Source organism: Apodemus sylvaticus, chromosome 12, assembly GCF_947179515.1.
Source record: "Apodemus sylvaticus chromosome 12, mApoSyl1.1, whole genome shotgun sequence".
Taxonomy (NCBI): Eukaryota; Metazoa; Chordata; class Mammalia; order Rodentia; family Muridae; genus Apodemus; species Apodemus sylvaticus.
Genome location: NC_067483.1, coordinates 50651964 through 50671528, shown reverse-complemented (window position 1 = coordinate 50671528; position 19565 = coordinate 50651964). Strand labels below are relative to the sequence as shown.

General features: G+C 35.5%; 1 protein-coding gene across 1 annotated transcript in view; it reads left to right on the top strand.

Annotated features, from left to right (window-relative positions):
• The window catches only part of Cdc73 (cell division cycle 73), a 109519-nt gene that overhangs the window by 56781 nt on the left and 33173 nt on the right, over positions 1–19565 (top strand). The window contains exon 11 of the mRNA XM_052199861.1: positions 9153–9210. Within this exon, the coding sequence (XP_052055821.1) occupies positions 9153–9210 (58 nt within the window). The remainder of the gene's footprint in view (positions 1–9152; positions 9211–19565) is intronic.

The following is a 19565-nucleotide window of genomic DNA, read 5'->3' as shown; positions in this document are numbered from 1 at the left end:
TAAAGATGAAGCATAATGGTTTACAAAATTAATGATTAATGATTTTGGTAGCTCTGCTCATGTGTTCCTTAGACCTAAAGGGTTTTAATGTTGTGTCACGTAGGCAGGAAGAATGCTTTTAGTTTTTTGACAAAGGCTCTGTAAGAGGGCCTTCAGAACAGATGGAAAATTTATTGACATTAATTAAAATTGATTTGACATACCATAGTGGTATGGTGCACAGTCAGTGGCCTCTTTTGGAAAATGGACATGTATTGGGTTTGGGACAGACAGTACAGGTTTAATTGTGGCAGAGTTCAGTTAGTCACAGTACACTGCTTGGCATGTTTCCAGTGTCCCCCTCCCCCGTGTCAGAAGTCAGAGGATACACCTGTCAAAATTAATTTTTAGGGTCTAGTGAGTTCACTATGAGATTTTAGACAGCAATAAATAATTAACATTTTACAGGACTTTGTTAATCTTAACTATCCACTTTAAATAGGATATAGCCAGGATATTAGTCTTATTTATCAATAGTTTTGGCTAAGGGTATGTATTTTGCAGTTTTTCTGGACTTCTTGAAAATTATAGACAAAAGCTCCTACTATTGTGAACTGCTTTAAATTACACTTTCCAGAAAATACATTTTAGAATATTCTTGAATTACACTCTTTTGCATAATCTATAACAACAGAAATTAGTTTAATTTTAAAGTCTTTATAGTAGGTTAACACTTCTAGATCTTTCACAAGTTTTAAGTGGCTCACAAGAAATTAGTGATGCCTCTCAGTTGAAAACTGGCTGTTTTGCAAGAGGCTTTTCAGCATAGCATAAACTTATTTGTATGTGCTAATTTTTTTCCATTTTTTCCAATTCATAGATGTTTCTAGACATGGGGGTCATAGAAGTAATTTAAATGGTGTTTTAAGACATAGAGACACATCTAGTTTTGGCTCTTTTCAGTTCTTTAAAAAAATAGAACAAACCCAAAGTAGAAGTCATTTATATAATCATTAATTTCGAGAACGGCATTATTAAATTCTTTTGATCAAGAAGTGATATTTCTATTATTCACTGAAATAATTTCTTTAAACAAAGGAAATAAAAATTTTACCATAGCAACTTACTTCAAATTGTATGTGTAAATACTTGTGCTTATTTATCTTACAATAATCTACTAATGACCTGTATCAGTTTGTCTTAATATCAACACAAATGCATTTGAAAAGTAATAGAATTTACAAGTAAGTTCTTAAAAAATTGAGTAATTGTAGCATAAAATTTACACACTCACCTTTCAGTTACTGCTTGAAAGTATTAGGTGGCTGTGAATGAAGTACTGTTCTAGTAACAACCACTAGGAGGAGCAAGTAGGTGGGAATTTGAGCAGATTGCTAATGTGTAACAGGCACTAAGGTTTGATCTTGTTTCTGAAAATGAATGGTGCATTTAGTTATTAGGCTATATCTCAAACCTAAAAAAGTATTTAATTACACGCACGCACGCACACACACACACACACACACACACACACACACCGCTCTCACACACGATCAGTGGTTTCTCAAAAAACTAATTTGCTCTTAGTTTTATTTATATGAACTTAAATCTTACAGTACCATAAAAAGACCAAAGCTTTTACATTCTTTGCACTATGGTTTCTACATGACGTGAGTTTGAAATTATAGAGCTTCAAGGTCTGATTTAGAAACGATTTTTCATGCCTGTACTTATAACTAGATGCCATTCTATTTAAAGCAGAAACCTATTTTAAAGAGTGCATATGAAAATTACATTATATTGTAGATATTAATGACACAATAATGAAACTAGTGGCTATTAAAGCGTTATGTATATAAATTTTAAAATGAAGTTACTTTGGAAAGTTCATTTGATGTGTTTCAAGTATTATAAATATAAACGCATCAGCTATGAGTTGATATAACACTGCTTAGGACATGGCTGAGATCCAATCATTCAAATATTTTAAAAGTGCAAACTTTGTTAATGAAAAACAGTTCAAAATGAATTAAATTCAAGGTCAGGTATTTCAATGAACAGAGAGAAGAACTTAAAGGAATGAAGTATTGCAGTTTGATACATTGTTTACAAGAAAACAGTGTCCCTGAAGTGATATTCTAAAGTGTTGGAATGTTAACAGGAATATTACAGATTTCAAGCTATAAAATATAAAAACACACTGATTATTATAATTAAAACAGAAGAGATCTACTTTTTTAAAAAAGAAATCTATTCGAAGACCTGGCAAAATTTTAACTCTTAGCTTTGTTCTTATTTTCAAGAACTAATATTCAACAATTTTATTGTAATTTTGTATACATTCATATATGGCTTATTATTTGATAAGATGATGGTATGTCTTAATTTAAATTTTATGAGACTTGTATGTTTGTAAGTAGTAATCTAGGAGGACTTGGAATCCCTGCACAAGCACACCTATTTGATAACCTCACATTGATAAGTGAAACTTATACATCTAGCCTTAAATTCATTTTTCCTAAAGTTTCTCAGGATAGAGATCTGTCTTTCTCTGTTTCTCTGCCTCTCTGTCTCTGTCTCTGTCTCTCTCTGTCTCTCTGTGTATGCTGTTAAAAAGAAAGTAAAATTACTGTAGCTATTCCGCCTTTTGTTAGATGATAAAATTATTCACAGTTTAATGCCTGTTGAATATTAGTTCTTGAAAATAAGAAAACTAAGAGTTAAAATATTGCCATGTCTTTTAATAGATTTATAAAAGTTTTCTGTTTTATTTATTATAATTTAAGGTGTTTTTATATCTTATAGATCGAAATTTGTTAGGATATACTATTAAATGTTTCCTCCTGTAGAGTTTCTGTCCTTTGACTTTTAAAAGTTGACATAAATATATTAGTTTTTAAAAGACAGTCCCGGATTTAAATGATGCTTTGGTATGAAAAACTTGTATACTTTAAAGCTTTGAAATATTTAGTTTATAAAGCTTGTTAATTTCTAATAAAGATACCAAGAGAGGCTAGATTTTTAAAATCATGTTTGATTAGTTTCTGATTTTAGTCTTTATCGGATTAAAGATACTTAGTTATGTTTGGGAATCGATATTGATATATGATGAAGTCTAATACACTCATTCAATCTTAATTTTACAACACAGTGCTTTCATAGATTTATTTATTTATTTATTTATTTATTTATTTATTTGCTTTTCATGATTGTTAGTAGGATAGTAAGTTTTATGAAAGTGAGAGGGAGAATCAGAGTACTTAAAAGGTTTGTAAAATTTTGGGAATATCTTTGAGTCCCCGAGCCCTGAGTCCTCTAAAATTGATTGTCCCCAGGATAGTTCATTTCTGTCCTATAGAAACATGGAGAGGCACCAGGCAGGTCATTATTACATGTAAATAAAGCCTAGAAGCCCACTGTTGGCATTATTTGACCTTGTATTTGACCATTATTAATGGCTGTTTCATATTAAACTGTTTTATGCTAAAGTTTTTATTTCACTTTTATAATTACCTCCAGGAACAGTCTTACACGTGATTATTTAGAATCACTCTATTACTTAAAAGCTCCCTGTTTCACTAATGTATTTAGAGCAACTATTGATATCTCTTTGTTTAAAGTTGTATTCCTTGCTACTGTAAGAACATGTGACTGACTGCTGTGGTGGTTTATGCTTTGCATGAACTCACTAGCGTTTAACCTGACGGCTAATGTTTTAACTGGTAGTATCTCCTCGTAGCTCAGTAACAGTTCAAATTTGCTGATGTACTGATGAATTGTATTCGCTATCTCAATCTGAAGAGATAGATATTAGAAGATATTCCTATGAACTGTTGAGATTTTGTTTTGAAAGGATTTTCCAAAAATATCTCGATATTAAGATCATATTTCATGCTATTTACTATAATTTTACTCCACTGTTTCTTGATAACCATTTTAAAGAACTTGCTTTAATTTATTAGATAAGGAATCAATTTGACCTAATTTGCTAAAGGATTGCTGTTTTTTTTTTTTTTTCTTTTTTCAAAAGGGCAAGAGAGCTCTTTTTCCTTTTAGTTTAATTTCTCAGAGAACCTTTTCAGTAAATCTAGTTACTATTTGATTTTCCTCTTAATGTTACAATCCTGCAGAATTTTTCTCAGCTACAGTTTTAATTGAACAAACCAACGACAGCTTCTCTAATAGAAAAGGCAAATTTAAAATCAAATATTTAGAAACCCTTTCGTAGTTTCAAGGGCAGTGAACTGTATAAACTTGTTTATCAAGTGTATTAGTGCCTGTAGGGATATGAAATTAAAACCCACTTAATAAACATCGTACACAAGACAGCAACATACCTTTCTTTCTTGGTCAGACCATTAGATGGAGAGGATTATGTCTACTGAAAATAGTTTTGGCACGCCATCACTTCAGCAAAAAACGATGCTATTGAACATGCGCACATCCCCCAACAGTCTGCCTCCTGTGATTGCTTTTCACAGTATCCAAAGTGTCCATCTGTCTGGGTGTCTTCAAGTTACCCTTCTTATTCATATGTCTATATCCTAGTCTTCAGAGATTTTTCCTTTCTTTCATTTTCTCTCTTTCATTAAACAAAAGAGCTGTAGTTGTCTGTTGTATTTGGTGCACAGTTGACTCTTTCCGACAGTTGATGCATTGAAGCTCGTTACATCTGCTGTATTCCCGGCTGGACAATGCAGTGCTGTATTCTCTTCTCAGTATCCATATTTCTAGTAATAGTGCTGAGCTGCAATGTTAAGCAGCAGAGCTGGGGTTTAGTGTTTCAGTTTCATTGGGGAAAAAAAAAAGCTTTGCCTCTCTCCGGCGTGGTTGCCTGGCAGCTGCAGGAAGGATTTTTTTGAGCAGTTTTCCTGGGGTTTTAGTCTGTAATGTGAAATGCACGGTTCTTCTGTGCTGCACAGGCAGGCAGCAGTTTAAATGTGGGCTTGACAGATGCTGTCTCTGACAGAGCAGAATTTAACGTCACTGCTTGGCTGAGTCTCACGTGATTGTTTGCGTTCATTTTGACTAAAAAACCCAAGGTAGGGAAAAGCTTAGAAATCTTCCTTCTGTGTGATTCATTATATTTATTCAGAACAAATACAAGTATTATGATGAAATGGAAGTTATGTTTTTTTTAATCTTTATTTGAACTTATGCACAGGTTTTCTAAATATTTTCTGTGCTGGATGCTTTCATGTTCCTTACAAGCTTTTGTAGAGCAGAAGTAATAAAAGCTTTTACATGTAAGTTGGTGTAAATTAACTCTTTCAGTGCATTTCTGCTCTTAAAGTTTATGTCTGATTGTTCTGATTTGCTAGTCTAGTTAAACTCCCTCATTATCTATTGTCTGTAACTTAGATTTCCTTCCCTCTTTTCTAGAGCTTATCTCAATCAGTTGCAGTTGCCGTGGATTACTTAATGTTGAGATACTGCCTACTCTTTTGCTCTGTGCAGTTTTTAGTGTTCTTGAAAGTAATAAATTTAATTTTAAATCACTTTCTTGTTATCAACATTAAAATTTTTCATGCAAAATTATGTGTATCGCAGAATTAAAAGTGATATACTAGATATAACAAACATGTATAGATTTTCTTGATGATTAGTGAATAGTTCTATAGGATTGATTGCATTTTGACTAAAAGTCTTAGGTAGAGATAACATTGGAAATTTGGTTTATTGTATTGAAAATAATTTATATATATTATATATTGCAGATGTGTATTTAAATAAGTGTAGTGATGAGCTGAAGTCTATCACTTCTAATAATTTTTAATATTTTAAAAATGATTTATTAAAATGCCATCAAATAGGATTTTTAAGCATTAGAGACTCAGAAATCCTTCTCTGGTATACTTTTCTAAGTGCCTGGGCATTTGGACATCTTTGTTTCTAGGCGAGCACTGGGGCAGGTATTTTTGTTACCTTTTTTTTTTTTTTATTAAATGACCAGAACTAACATTTCCCCTAGAGACAGTAACTATATGGTTTTAGAGCTTATGCTATATATTTTAGGGATACAGATTCCATCCATTTTCACAGACCACAGATAGTGTGTACTGCTGTGAACAGACACCATGACCAAGGGAAGGACAACATTTAATTGGGGCTGCTTACAGGTTCAGAGGTTCAGTACACTGTCATCAAGGCGGGGGGGGGGGGGGGGGGGGCGTGCGGCGCAGGGCACAACATCCAGGCAGACATGATGTAGGAGGAGCTGAGATCTTCATCTAAAGGTGGCTAGTGGAAGAGTGACTTCAGCCAGCTAGGGTGAGAGTCTTAAGCCAATGCCCATAGTGACACACCTATTCCAACAAGGCTAAGCTTCCAAATCGCGCCACTCCCTGGCCCCCATAGGCTTGTTCAAACACATGAGTGTATAGGGAGCCATATCTAGCCATAGGATAATGAAAAGGTACAATTTGTCCAACTTCAAAATACCCATAGTCTATAGCAGTATCAATTCTATAAATGTGGCAGGTTTCTTTTGTCAAATTCTGCACACGGGCAGTTGCCTTGCTAGGTTTTATACTTATAAGTGGTATATAAGTATTGCTTACGTAGGTCTGTTTTTATTTTTTTATAACTTAGGCCTAAGAGGGAGAGAAGGTATCCATTACTTTAGACATTTGACCCAAGCTATAGAACTGGCTTTTTTGTTGTTTGTTTATTTTATTTTATTTTTTTGGGATTTCCTAGACATGTCTATAATTAGCCCTTAAGGAATTGACATTTATAGAAGGGGTTTGTAATTCTATCTAATTTCTCATTTCTACTAAATATACAAAAAGTGTCCTTTATTCTCAGAGTGAATTGTTTTCATGTTATAAAATAGCAGTAACTTTGGGAATCATCCGTTTATTGTTATGTGTAAGTTTCATCATATATCCTTGATTTTAAAAAGATTGACAAGAATTGGGGGTAGAACCCTTCAAACACTGAGCAGTTGGAGTTGAATAACACAAGAAGGGAGCCCTAAATCCAGTCTTGCTACATTGGTCTCCTTTCTTTTTGTGTTTTGGTATGGCTCCTATATTTACTACTTATTTCAGCTTTCTGAAACAGGTCTGATTTTCATCATGTTTATTTGAAAATTATTATTTTACATAGTTATCTAGGGACTAGAAATTAATCACTAATTTCTTAGCTCTAGCTAACCAGCATCAGTTGACCCAGTAGTCCCTTCTATTCTGGACTCTACGGCCAGTGCTACATGGCCAAAGGTGCCGAGTCCTACTGCTTGTTAAGGCTGGAACATGGCCCACCTTGTTCTGTTATCTTATCACCAGCTTTCCAGTTTTCCAACTTCTTCATTGTCTAAGCTTGGCTGTCCTGGAACTTGCTTTGTAGATTGACCTTGAAAACACAGATCTACATGACTTTGTCACTTGAATGCTGGTATTAAATGTGTGTAGACCAAGCTAGACCAAGCTTTTTTTTACTTGGAACTTGCTCTGCACCAGGCTGGCCTTGAACTCAGAGATCTGCTTGCCTCTATCTCCTGGGGTCAAAGGCTTGTAATACACCGTTCCTGGACCTAGGCTTTTCATGATCACTATTCAAGATCTGGATCAAAAGCCTGTGTCCCCCATTTCTGGATTGTAGTTCATTCCAGATTAAAAGTCCAAATGAAAGCAATAACCAGATAATAATGCCTAGATATAACTATTCCATGTTCAATGGCAAATATATAAACAACCAGCTTGTCTGGATGACATCTTATCCCAAAGTCACCACTCTCTTAATCTCTTTATCTCACTGAACATAGGATTCAGCTCCTCCGATCTACTTCATGGCACAGTGCCCCTTTATTCTTTGGACCATACATTTTGTACTTTTATTTTTGAAGCTTGCTCATTTTCACTCATAAGGCTCACTCTTGCTCATAAACCACATAACAGAATTTATACCAGACTGTTTTGAGACTTCCTTTGTCAAAGCAATTAATCTAAATCTCTTCACCTTAGACTCAGGAAGACCCTTTGGACAGTGGCAAAAACCAGCCACATTCCTTACCAAAATACCATAAGAACAGTTTCTTAGCCGTGTATAAAATTCTTCTCTGAAACCTATGGAGCCAGGCTTTCACAGTTCAAATCACCCTCAGCAACAAATTCTTCCATATTCCTTCTAGGATAGCCCATTAAGTCCTACTTAAAGATCCACTTCTTTCCACATTCAAAGTCCCCAAATCTACATTCTTCCAAACAAAAGCATGGTCAGGTCTATCACAGCAATACCCCACTCCTGGTACCAACTTCTATCTTTTTTAGGGTTTCATTGCTATGAAGAGACACTGTGACCATGGTAACTCTTGAAGGATAACATTTAATTTGGGCTTGCTTACAGGTTCAGAGGTTCAGTTCATTATCATTATGGCAGGAAGTATGGCAGTAGCCAGGCACATATGGCACTGGAGGAGCTGATAGTTCTGCTTCCTGTTCCAAAGGTAGCTAGCTAGAAGACATACCTAGTGTCACTCCCTGAGCCGAGCACATTCAAACCACCACAGGGTTATTACATCCTTTTATGTGTCATTTATCCATTTTGCCATTTTTATAGGAAAAAGGATAGGTTGTGTCTGATGTGTATATGGCCTTAAGCTTAATCCCCGGTCCTTCATTGAAAATAGGCTTCAAGAGTTACAAAAATCAAGTAATGCGGGTTTTTGAAAATACTGATTTTTTTTATAGCAAACAAATAATTAAAAATATTACTTCCCTTTAGTAGTAGTTCATTGGTAACACTGTTCATTCTCATTAGTATATTTTCTTTTTAAATAGTATGAAAAGAGGGCTTTTGTTTGCTTGCTTATTTTGCTTCATGGTTTTAGGATCTATTTTGTCAAGATAAGACTGCCATCAGCAGCAGCTCTGGCTATGGCACTGGTAAATTTTTTAGGGTTGGGGACTTTTTGAGACAGGATCTCAAAAGTTGCTCAGAATAGCCTATAACTTACTATATATAGCACCAGCTGTTCTCAGACACAAAGCAGTCTCCCTTTCTCAGCCTCTTATTAAATATTTTACTTATTTAACTTTATTTTTTAAACTTATAGGCCTTGGCCAAATGGGAAACTAACTGAATGGGAGAGCTTAATGAAATTTCTTTAAAGTGTTTGTTATTTAATGAACTTTGATGTGGTGTCATACATCAATTTTTATCTTTTAAAGGAAGGTGCATCTGCCCGTAAGACTCAAACTCCTGCAGCCCAGCCTGTACCTAGACCAGGTAAAAATATATATAACTTTGATTTTTTTTCCCTAAATGGTCATGTTTTTGATGTGTAGTAATCTGAAGAAAATATTGTTTTACTTAAAATACACCAAAAGGCCATTTCTCTTCAATGCTGATTTTAGTCATCAGCATTTTGTAAGCAGGTGTAAAACTATGGTGATATACACAAAATGCTTATTAAAGCTTGCCCAGCATAGTTAATCTTTTTTATTTATAGCAGAAAAACATAAAGAAATTCTGTATAGTTCTACAGAATCTTTAAAATCTAAAATCTATATTTTTAATATTATTTACTAGACTATGATTTCCTCAATTTGAGTTAAAGACTTGATTACTTATTTGTTTATATCACAAAATATCTGGCAAAAGCAATTTATAAAAGGAAGGCTTTATTTTCATCCAAAATTTAAAGGTACAGTTCATTATCAAGGGAAATTCTTGAGGAAGCTGAGCACATTGCATCACGGTCAGGAAGCAGAGGGAGATGAGGAGTTATCTCCGTTAGCCGTCTGCTTGAATGTAGTGATTAATGTGATTTACACAATCTGTCACAGACAATTCCAGAGGCTAGCATAATCTAGACAGTCTCAGACATGACTGGAACCTTGTGTCTTAGGTGATTCTAGATCTTGTCAAGTTGACAGAATCATAGAAATCAACAAAATAAGTTATGTGACACTGTAACAATAACATACAAACTTATACTGTGGAGGACATTTTGAGTAATTGAGTAATTTGATGTAATTGAAAAGTTAAAGGACATTTTTATGGTGATATTTTGGTTTTGGTTCAGATTTGTTTCAAAGGCTATATTTATGTCTTTATTCAACAATTGTTTGTTCTGTGTTCAGTCCTGTTATAAGGATTGTGTTCAGTCCTGTTGTGTGGATTACTTTTCCCTATAGAAGCTCAGCATGTGCTGCTGGGCACTGAGAAGTTCTGTGATCACGTTTTAAAGTAGTTGCGAGGCAAGGTTACTATCGATGTGTTTTAAAGCTTGTCTTTTCTTCTCGGTACATAAAACACAAGTTCTGCTGATCCATGTAAACACTAATAGTATAGTCCTATCGTTTCTGTGTAATCTTTGCCAGAATTAGGATAACCTTCTAAGAAGAAGAAAGAAAAGTAAAAAGAGTGGCAGAAGACAATGGATTCATAGAATAATGTCCATAAAGTATAGCGACATTAGAGAAGCAGTTATATATATTCTTTTAGGATGGAAGGATATGAAGTTGTGGTATGTCATTCTAATGAAGATTACTTAAGAGATTCAGAAATGACAAGGTAAAAAAAAATCACCTTGAGGATTCTCTCATTTTATATACAAAAGAGTAGAAGGAAATGTAGTAGAAATGTATGTAGTAAATTACTTTACTTGAGAGAGAGAGAGAGAGAGAGAGAGAGAGAGAGAGAGAGAGAGAGAGTGTGTGTGTGTGTGTAGAAATGGAAGTTAAGGGGTATTGGGTGTGAAATGTCCCAATAGTTTCATGTATCTGAATACTTGTTTCCCAACCCAGTGATGCTGTTTGGAAATAGAAGTGTCACAAGTGGAGGAAGGGACTGGGGATGAACCTGGAGCATTCCTTTCCTGGCCCTGTTTTGTGTTCACCTCCTGCTTCCTCCTCCATGCTTCCCTTTCCTGCTGTCATGGCTTTCCTGCAGTAATGGGCCAGATCTCTTTGGAACTGTAAGCCAAAATAGACCCTTTCTCCTGTAGGCTGCCTCTGTCAGATTGTAAGTATGTTTGTGAGCTTGTGTCTGTGTACACTGTGCATTCCATAGAGCACATATGTAAGTTAGAGGACAGTTTAGGGGAGTGGTTTCTCTTTTTGCTGTGTGAGTTCTGGACCCTGAACTTTGGTTGTTAGATTGGGCAGGAGACACCTTTTTCTGCTGAGCCATCTTGTCAGTCCTTGTCCAGGGTATTTTGTTAGACAACAGGTTCTGAAAAGAAGATGGTTTTCATAATCAAATGTGAAGTAATCAGGTTCTGAAATCTTCTTAGTATCTTATGCTGCTTTTTCATGTGCTTTACACAAGTACAATGAAGGTTTAACTATTGGAAGAAATTTAGTCTAAACTAAGCATCTTATAGTGTCTCTGATATGCTACTGCCATCCATCCATCCATCCATCCATCCATCCATCCATCCATCCATCCATCCATCCAAAGTCAGGGTCATTATTTTTGTGAGCTCTCTTGTTGTATGGAAATGTTTGTTACATGATATTTCCCAATTTGAAGGGATATTATTTAAGATTTGGCATGTTCATTTGCTATTTTTTGTTGGACACCAGCTCTGGCAGTGTGTTCAGCAATCCAAGGAGGAGATGTGGGTTTGGCGATTATGTAAAGCAGACACACACTAACACACACTTGGTGGATAAAACAACAGCTCCAGTAACTTGATGTTTTTTCTCCCACAGCTTATATCCCCCAGCAAAATCTTTCACACAGTATAAAAATTACAATGTGGTTACATTCTATTTTTGTTTAAGTGAATGATTACAATGAATATAAGTAAAAAACAAAACAAAACAAAAAACCCCAGCATGTTTCCCAAAATTTGTTGCCAGGTGCCTCCTGGCCTATAGAGGGTAGCTCTCTGACTGTACTGAAATGCTGATGATAACTTCTTAAAAAAACCCTAAAAACTTTCTTGCTCTTTCCAAGGATAAAAAACATTCACATCTATAGCCTAACAGCCAGAGATGAAGTAATGTGACCTTTGTCCTATCTTAGCAGTAACTTTGCGGCCCTAGTGGCCTGCTAGTGGGAAGTCACAGGAAGGAAAAGGGACACTGGAAAGTGATTATAGAGTTTATTACTAAGGTGTAAAAAGTTTCCTATAAAAGCTAACTAAGGGGAAAAGCAAAAAGACAGGGAAGGGGGAAAATTCTCCTCATCTCTTTGTCCTCAGTACTTCTACATCTTTCAGAATACATGATCCTATCTTAGATCATATATTAGAAAGTTCATGTTACACAGTTAGCATATCAAATGATACCCAAGGAGGGAAAGAGAGGGCCCAGGTTCTGAAAAGAGTTGATCCAGCATTGTAGGGGAATACCAGGACAGGGAAATGGGAGGGGGTGATTGGGAAATGAGCAGAGGGAAGAGGGCTTATGAGACCAATGGGGAGGGGGGATCCGGGAAAAGGGAAAGCATTTGGAATGTAAACAAAGAATATAGAAAATTAAAAAAAATTCATCACAAGTTTGCACAAAAAAATCAAATCATAAATTGAAATAGAAGTTTACAACAGAGAATATTTACATGCATATCCATTAGGAGTAATAATCTGGCTATCATTCATCGTCTGTCACAGCCCAAGAGGTTCACTGAAGGTTTAAAATCATAACTAAGAGCTGGAGAGATGGCTCATCTGTTAAAGGCTAGGCTCACAACCAAAAATATAAACCATAACAAAGTTATTTAGAAGTTTTGTTTAGATAAACCCAGTCAGTATTTTATCTTCTGTCCTAGCACCTATAATATATCATTAGTTTCCTCTTTGTGACCTTTGGTTAATATTACAACCTCTTGCAATATGCTCTGAGTAGGAGAAACTCTGGTTACTATGTAAGAGCAATTAGCTGGTGACACTTGGGAGATTGGCCAGGTTCTCATTGCAGTTTTGACTATCAGAAAAGGACCTAATAGTAATCCTACTATAAAAGAGCTTAATAATCACAGATACAATTTTAGGAATTCTTATAGGATCATCAAGACTTAAATCATCTTTTTGTCTATATAGCAACACTACAAGACAGTACATCTTTGTGGATCTGCAGAGATCTGCTCCAAAGGGGTGTGCTATTACTTAGTGATTATTATATATGTTTAATAATAATGGGAAAAGCATATTAATAGCAGGAATATTTCCTAAAATGAATTCTCCTATGGCCTCGCCTAGTAAGAGTGAACCTGACACAGATTATATAATAATCCAAAGCAGACCAATCTCAGGAAGATCACCTGCTAGTTATTAGCTTGTCCCATAATGGCTCCTGACAAAATGTTTTAATTTTACAGGCGAAAACCAAATTAATCCTAAGAACTTACTACCTTCGTGTCTAAGCAGAGTGTAAGCAAGCAAGGTATTTTCTTACTGGCAGGCTGCAATTTGTAGGTACAAAGAAAGGTTCATTCATTTTATTATGTATCTTAAAAGGCAATCTTATAAAAAATTCTAAAAGAACCACAAATCTAAACTTTTATATATATATAAAAGAAGCAATCAGTCATTTCTACTTTAAATCTTAAGGCTGTGTACTTAGGTATTACCAATTTTTATTAAATTGTATCAGGAAGTCTAGGGCAAAATGGGTACAAGAAATTAATCATGGCTTTGATCACCATCCCAGCTTTAGCAAGAGAGACATGCCATCTAGTACTAGTCAGGCTGTCACTAACCTCAAAACTCCCTCACTCAGCTATCAAGAATGTGCCTTTCTGAACTTTTAAGTTATTACTCAAGATTTTCTACATCAAATCCACAAAAACAACCTAAATTTACTAACAATCTGCATTTCTAAATTCTTTCTAAGGGTGATGGTTGATTCATTATTTTGCTCCAGCAGCAATGCTTGAAAAAGATATATCACTATTATTATTGTAAGTGCCATTGATACTGCCCAGTGAGGGGCTAGAAACCCCTTAGAGTTGTCATACACCTCAGATTATGAGGGAAGTGTGACCTTGAGGGCAACACACAGTGAACTCCATAAGAACATGCGTGCTCTGTGCCTCTCAGGAGTGCACAGCTGTCACCGCTGTACTAACCGATGGCTCCATGGCGCCCAAAGCTCTTTACTCTTCCTCTTGCATGGCCGGCCCCCTACATCTCCTCTTGGATTGCTGAACACACTGCCAGAGCTGGTCTTCCACAATTTTTTAAAGCTGGAGTATTGGGGTCGGGGTGGGGAGGTGACCGGAGAATACACAAAATATGACAAAACAATGTCAGGTAACAGTGTACTATGTAATATGTGGGGCATTATAGAATTGTTTTTATTATTTAAGTAGAGTTCCGAGCATATGGAAGTGTGGAGTGGAGCACTTAGCCTCTACTTAGATAGAGACCTAAAGGAGAGAATTCCGTATATGAACAGTTATATTCATCTTTTTAACTTACTTTTGTCAAACGTGAGTAATACTGTACCAGGCAAATCCCTAGATATAAAGCATTTAACTGAAAAATTTTCATGTCTTTTTTGGAAAGTAGCCAGCTATCAGTGGTTGCATGTTTTCTAGTTCATCTAGAAATGACTTGACTAAGTCGCAACCCCACTGTCATCTCATTTTTATAGCCCAAGTAAATCACTTAGCTTTCTTTTGCTTTTTAAATGCATCACTATGCATATTTAGCTTTTCTAGATTATATTTTTTATTTTATTTATTATCTTAAAACAATTTAGAATTTCATTTTTATTCTTTCATTATTTTTTTGAGATAGGGTCTTAACTGTGTAGCTGCAAAACTCACCTGGCAGACCACGGTGTCTTTGACCTCCCAGAGAGTCAGTCACCTTCCTCTGCTTTCTGACTTGCGATTAAAGATGCATGCCACTGTGCTCACTCAGCCTTCTAGCTTTAAATTGCTTATAATTTAGAATTCTTAAAATGGCTTATCTTTAGTGTGTCTCATATACTCCTGTACGATTGAGAAGACTACTTTTGTCTATTTCATTAAAATTTTTCATGGTAATAGTTATTCAGTTTGTAAGCGATGTGCTGGATGGAGGACTTCCTCCATCCTTCTAACTATCCTCTGGCTTAAAATGTATATGCTGAGCTGGGCAGTGGTGACATATGCCTGTAATCCCAGCACTTGGTAGACATAGGCCAACTGATCTGGGTGAGTTCCAGGACAGCCAGGGCTACACAGAGATCCCCTGTCATGAACCCCTCCCCTTCCCAAGAAATGTGTATGTTGATGATTTCCAAATATTTTTTTTATTTCCAAATTTTTATCTTTATTTGGACATCTTTGTCTAACTCTCATTTGATATTAAAAATAGTAGCTCTGATATCTATATGAAAATAAGTTATGGGTATCTTAAATGTAAATCTTGCATTGTAGTCAGCAGATCACATTCTGTAAGTCTAACTTTTTGTTCCTGCTCTGTCCTCACAAAGATATATGGCGGAAACTGTCATGGGCATCCAAATACATAAAAAAATTATAATTTAATTCAGTGAATTTAATAGTAACTATTAAAAGCCATTCCCTCCTAACCTTAGACAGGAGTAAAACAATAAGAAAAAAAAAGCCCTCATTTAAATCCCACTTTCATACTAGTTGTAACTGAACTTCCTTTTGCTTCTCCTGGCCTGAAGCTCACTACATATGCCAGGCTGACTCCAAAACCGGGTATGCCTGCCTCTGTCCCTCCCTACCCACTGCTGGGATTAAAGGCATGTGCTACAACATTTCCCTAAGAAGTTCTTTTAATCCCTATCTAAATCCCCTATTTTTCTTTTGCAAAAGGTGAAAATCAGATCTTGCCACTTCTGGCTTAAAAGTTATTGGGCTTTTTCTTGGGGAAAAAGAAACAAACATTTCAACATGCTTTGCAAATCAAAACGTATCATTTATGTCAGATTAGTATGTTATTCAAATGGTTGGTAGCAAAAGTCTATAGTCCCTGCTAGTGAGAAATAGGAAGATCAGGTGAATCTAAAAGTTAAGTTCTAGTAGGATTCAACCCACAAGTTTGAAAGCTGTGAGGACAGATCTCACTGCTGGTTAATGACTATATAAAATGGCATACCCAGTAATACTTTTAAAATAAGAAGTCTAAACATTTGTAACCCAGCAAATGAACAATAATAATGTTTCTTTTGGGTTTTACTTGTTGGCATATTGACAATGATCATATTTGCTTTAGTAGCATCATCATCATCAGCAGCAGTAGCAGGGCTCAGTAAATAACATAAATATATGCCAGGCCTGTCTAAGGACTTGGAATACACCACTATTGTTAAAATCTTTTATGACGTTTAGTAGGACGTAGAATTATCTTTATTCTGCAGTTGAGGAAGCAGACTAGGCAGAGTGAATCACCTTACCAGTTTGTTTAGGCAGTAGCAAATGTGGATTATGAATTAAACCATGAGATCAGACCCTTACTATTGACCACTCTTTTTCTATTATTCTTTTTTATTTAAAAATATATATTAGGGTGTATTCATTGCAGAGCACTTTCATACTGAAACATTTTTGTTCCAGTATGTATGTGTGTATATATATCTTTACCATTTGAACCTACCAAATCCATTGACCATATATCCTCTACTTATTACTTTCTCCTGCTTCCCTTCAGCAAATTTCTTATGATGTATATAGGCATGTATTTACATGTGTGTTTATAAAAAAAATAAACTAGGCTCCATATATAAGAGAAAAACATCCAATTTGTCTTTCTGAATCTAGCTTATTTTCTTTTGTATATATATTATATATATGTGTTATATGTTTGGAGATTAGAAATTATCCTTGTCTTTCTTTTTTTTTCTCGTTTTTTTTCTATATTCTTTGTTTACATTCCAAATGATTTCCCCTTTCCCAGTTCCTCCCTCCCCATATGTCCCATAAACCTTCTTCTCTCTACCAATTCTCCAATCACCACCCTCCATTTTCTCTGTCCTTATATTCCCCTACAATGCTAGATCAGTGGTTTCCAGGATCAGGACCCTCTCCTTACTTCTTCATGGGAGTCATTTGTTATGCTAATTGTGTCTTGGGTGAGCTTCTGGGCTAATTAATATCCACTTATCAGAGATTGCATTCCATGTGTATTCTTTTGTGATTGGGTTACCTCACTTAGGATGATATTTTCCAGATCCAACCATTTGCCTAAAAATTTCATGAATTCATTGTTTTTAATTGCTGAGTAGTATTCCATTGTGTAAATATACAACATTTTCTCTATCCATTCCTCCATTGAGCGACATCTGGGTTCTTTCCACCTTCCGGCCATTATAAATAAGGCTGCTATGAAGTGGAGCACGTGTCCTTATTGCATGCCGGAGAATCCTTTGGGTATATGCCTAGGAGAGATAAAGCAGGGTCCTCCGGAAGTGTCATGTCCAGTTTTCTGAGGAACCGCCAGACTGATTTCCATAGTGGTTGCACCATCTTACAATCCCACCAGCAGTGGAAGAGTGTTCCTCTTTCTCCACATCCTCGCCAACACCTGCTGTCTCCTATCCTTGTCTTTCTTAATTTCTCTTCTAGTTTGTTTTGAGACAGTCTTTTATCAAAACTGGAATACATTAGGCTGGCTTGGGTGACCAGTGAGCTCCAGTGACCTACCTATTTTTTTAAGCTCCGCTCCACCCCCACTGCCAAACTGCAGGAGTTATAGACATGTATCACTGTGCCTGATAATTTATGTAGGTTCTTGGTATTCAAATAAAGGTTTTTGTGTTTGCACAACAGAGACTTTACTCACTGAACCTTCTTCCAGCCCATGCTTGTTTGTCTGTAAAGTTGAATCTAACTCTATTATGGGTATATACTACATTTTTGGTATGCATTCATCTTTTAATGCATACCTAGCAGTGATGTATAGCAGGATCTAGTGCTATTTCTGTTTTTAATCTTTATGATGGCTACCTTAACTTACATTTTGGCATCAGTGTATAGGTGTTCCTTTCTTCCTTAGATCCTTGCCAATATTAGTTTTCTTTTTCTTTTTTTTTTCCTTTTTTCTTTTTTCAAAAATTATACGGAGTGGGAGAGGAACAGAAGGAGGAAGAGAGAGCCGTAGTGTGCCATGATCTTTTTCTACCCAGTGTGCCTTGGAGGTTGAACTCAAGTGTCAAGCAAATGCCTTTACCTACTGAGTGATTTCCCTGGCTTTGTTTTTTCATAATGTTAATTCTCACATAGGAGATAAAGAATTGCAATGTTGTTTTTATTAGCATTTCTCTAATGGCTAAGGGTGTTGAACTTTTTGTTTATTATATGTTATTTTTTACTAAGATCTTTGAGAAGTGTCTCCTTCATTTCATATACACATTTATTGATTAGATAATTTTTGCGTTTGTGTGTGTGTGTGTGTATGTGTGTGTGTGTTTAGTTTCTTAAGCTCTTTTATAGATTCAAGATATTATTTCCTTATCCAGTATGCAACTGACAAAGGTTTCTGAGAATTGATGTTGAATTTAAATTTTCCCTTACTATCCTCTATTCACTAGTTTAATTTTGTTACACAGAAGTAGTGGATTTAGAGTTGCTAAACCACATTTCCAGGCAGAATAACTATTATTATGTAGATAGTTTCTTTTACATCTAGTTTTAGAGACCCCACTCACAATTTATTGTGTTAGCATTTCAGTTGGGTGTGCGTCTCTTCTTCCCAGACTCTCATGTACTTGTATTATGTTTAGGTCCTATTACCACAGGCTTCAGTCTATCCTGAGATTTTTCTATTCTCCTAAATGATTTGTTTGTTTCTCCCAGCCCCCCCCCCCCGGGGGGGGGGTAGTTTGAGGCAGGGTTTCTCTGTAGCTTTAACTGTCCTAGAACTATCTCTGTAGACCTACCTGACTGGCCTCAAACTCAGAAATCTGCCTACCTCTGCCTCCAGAGTGCTGGGATTAATGACTTGCATGATTACCACCCAACTATTGATCTGTTTCTTAACTCTTTTTTTTTTTTCCTGTGAAGTTCTGTGGTCCTGATTAGTGTTCATTTTTTGTGTTCTCCATCATAATATTATACGGAATGAATTTTAAAATTAAGCCAACAAGATTCCATGTGACATATCAAAAGTATTTCAGAAGAGGTTATATAAAGAGTAAAACTGAAGGCACAGCACCATTCTCCTAAAGCCATACAGTAACAGTAATACAACCAGAAATATTTGTGTTTCATAGTGCAATCATAATTACTACTACTGAGGTCAATTCCACAATGTAGAGATTAGATATTCAGATATAGTTGACTCACTGCTTTTAAGGGTCTTTTTCTGACCAAACCTCATTTAAAAATTTTAAAGTGAGAAAAGAATTTAAAAACTATTTCAGCTCTTAATCCTCAATAACTTTTTTCTTTTCCTTGGTTTCTCTGTTCTGAATCTACTTGGGCAGATGTTCTTTTAGTGCCCTGATTTTACGTTTATAACAGTTAATCAGTGTGATATAAAACTATTGTTTACCAGATCCAGACATGCATGAACATAGTATATAACACTGTTATATTATTTGTTTCTTATAACATCAAGTTGTTGAGTAATGCTAAAGCAATTTAACATTTGCAAAAAGCAGAGGCATAAAATGTGAGATTATTTTGTTTCACCATATGAATGTCAATGTTTAGGCTTCCTTTGTAAGTTGGAA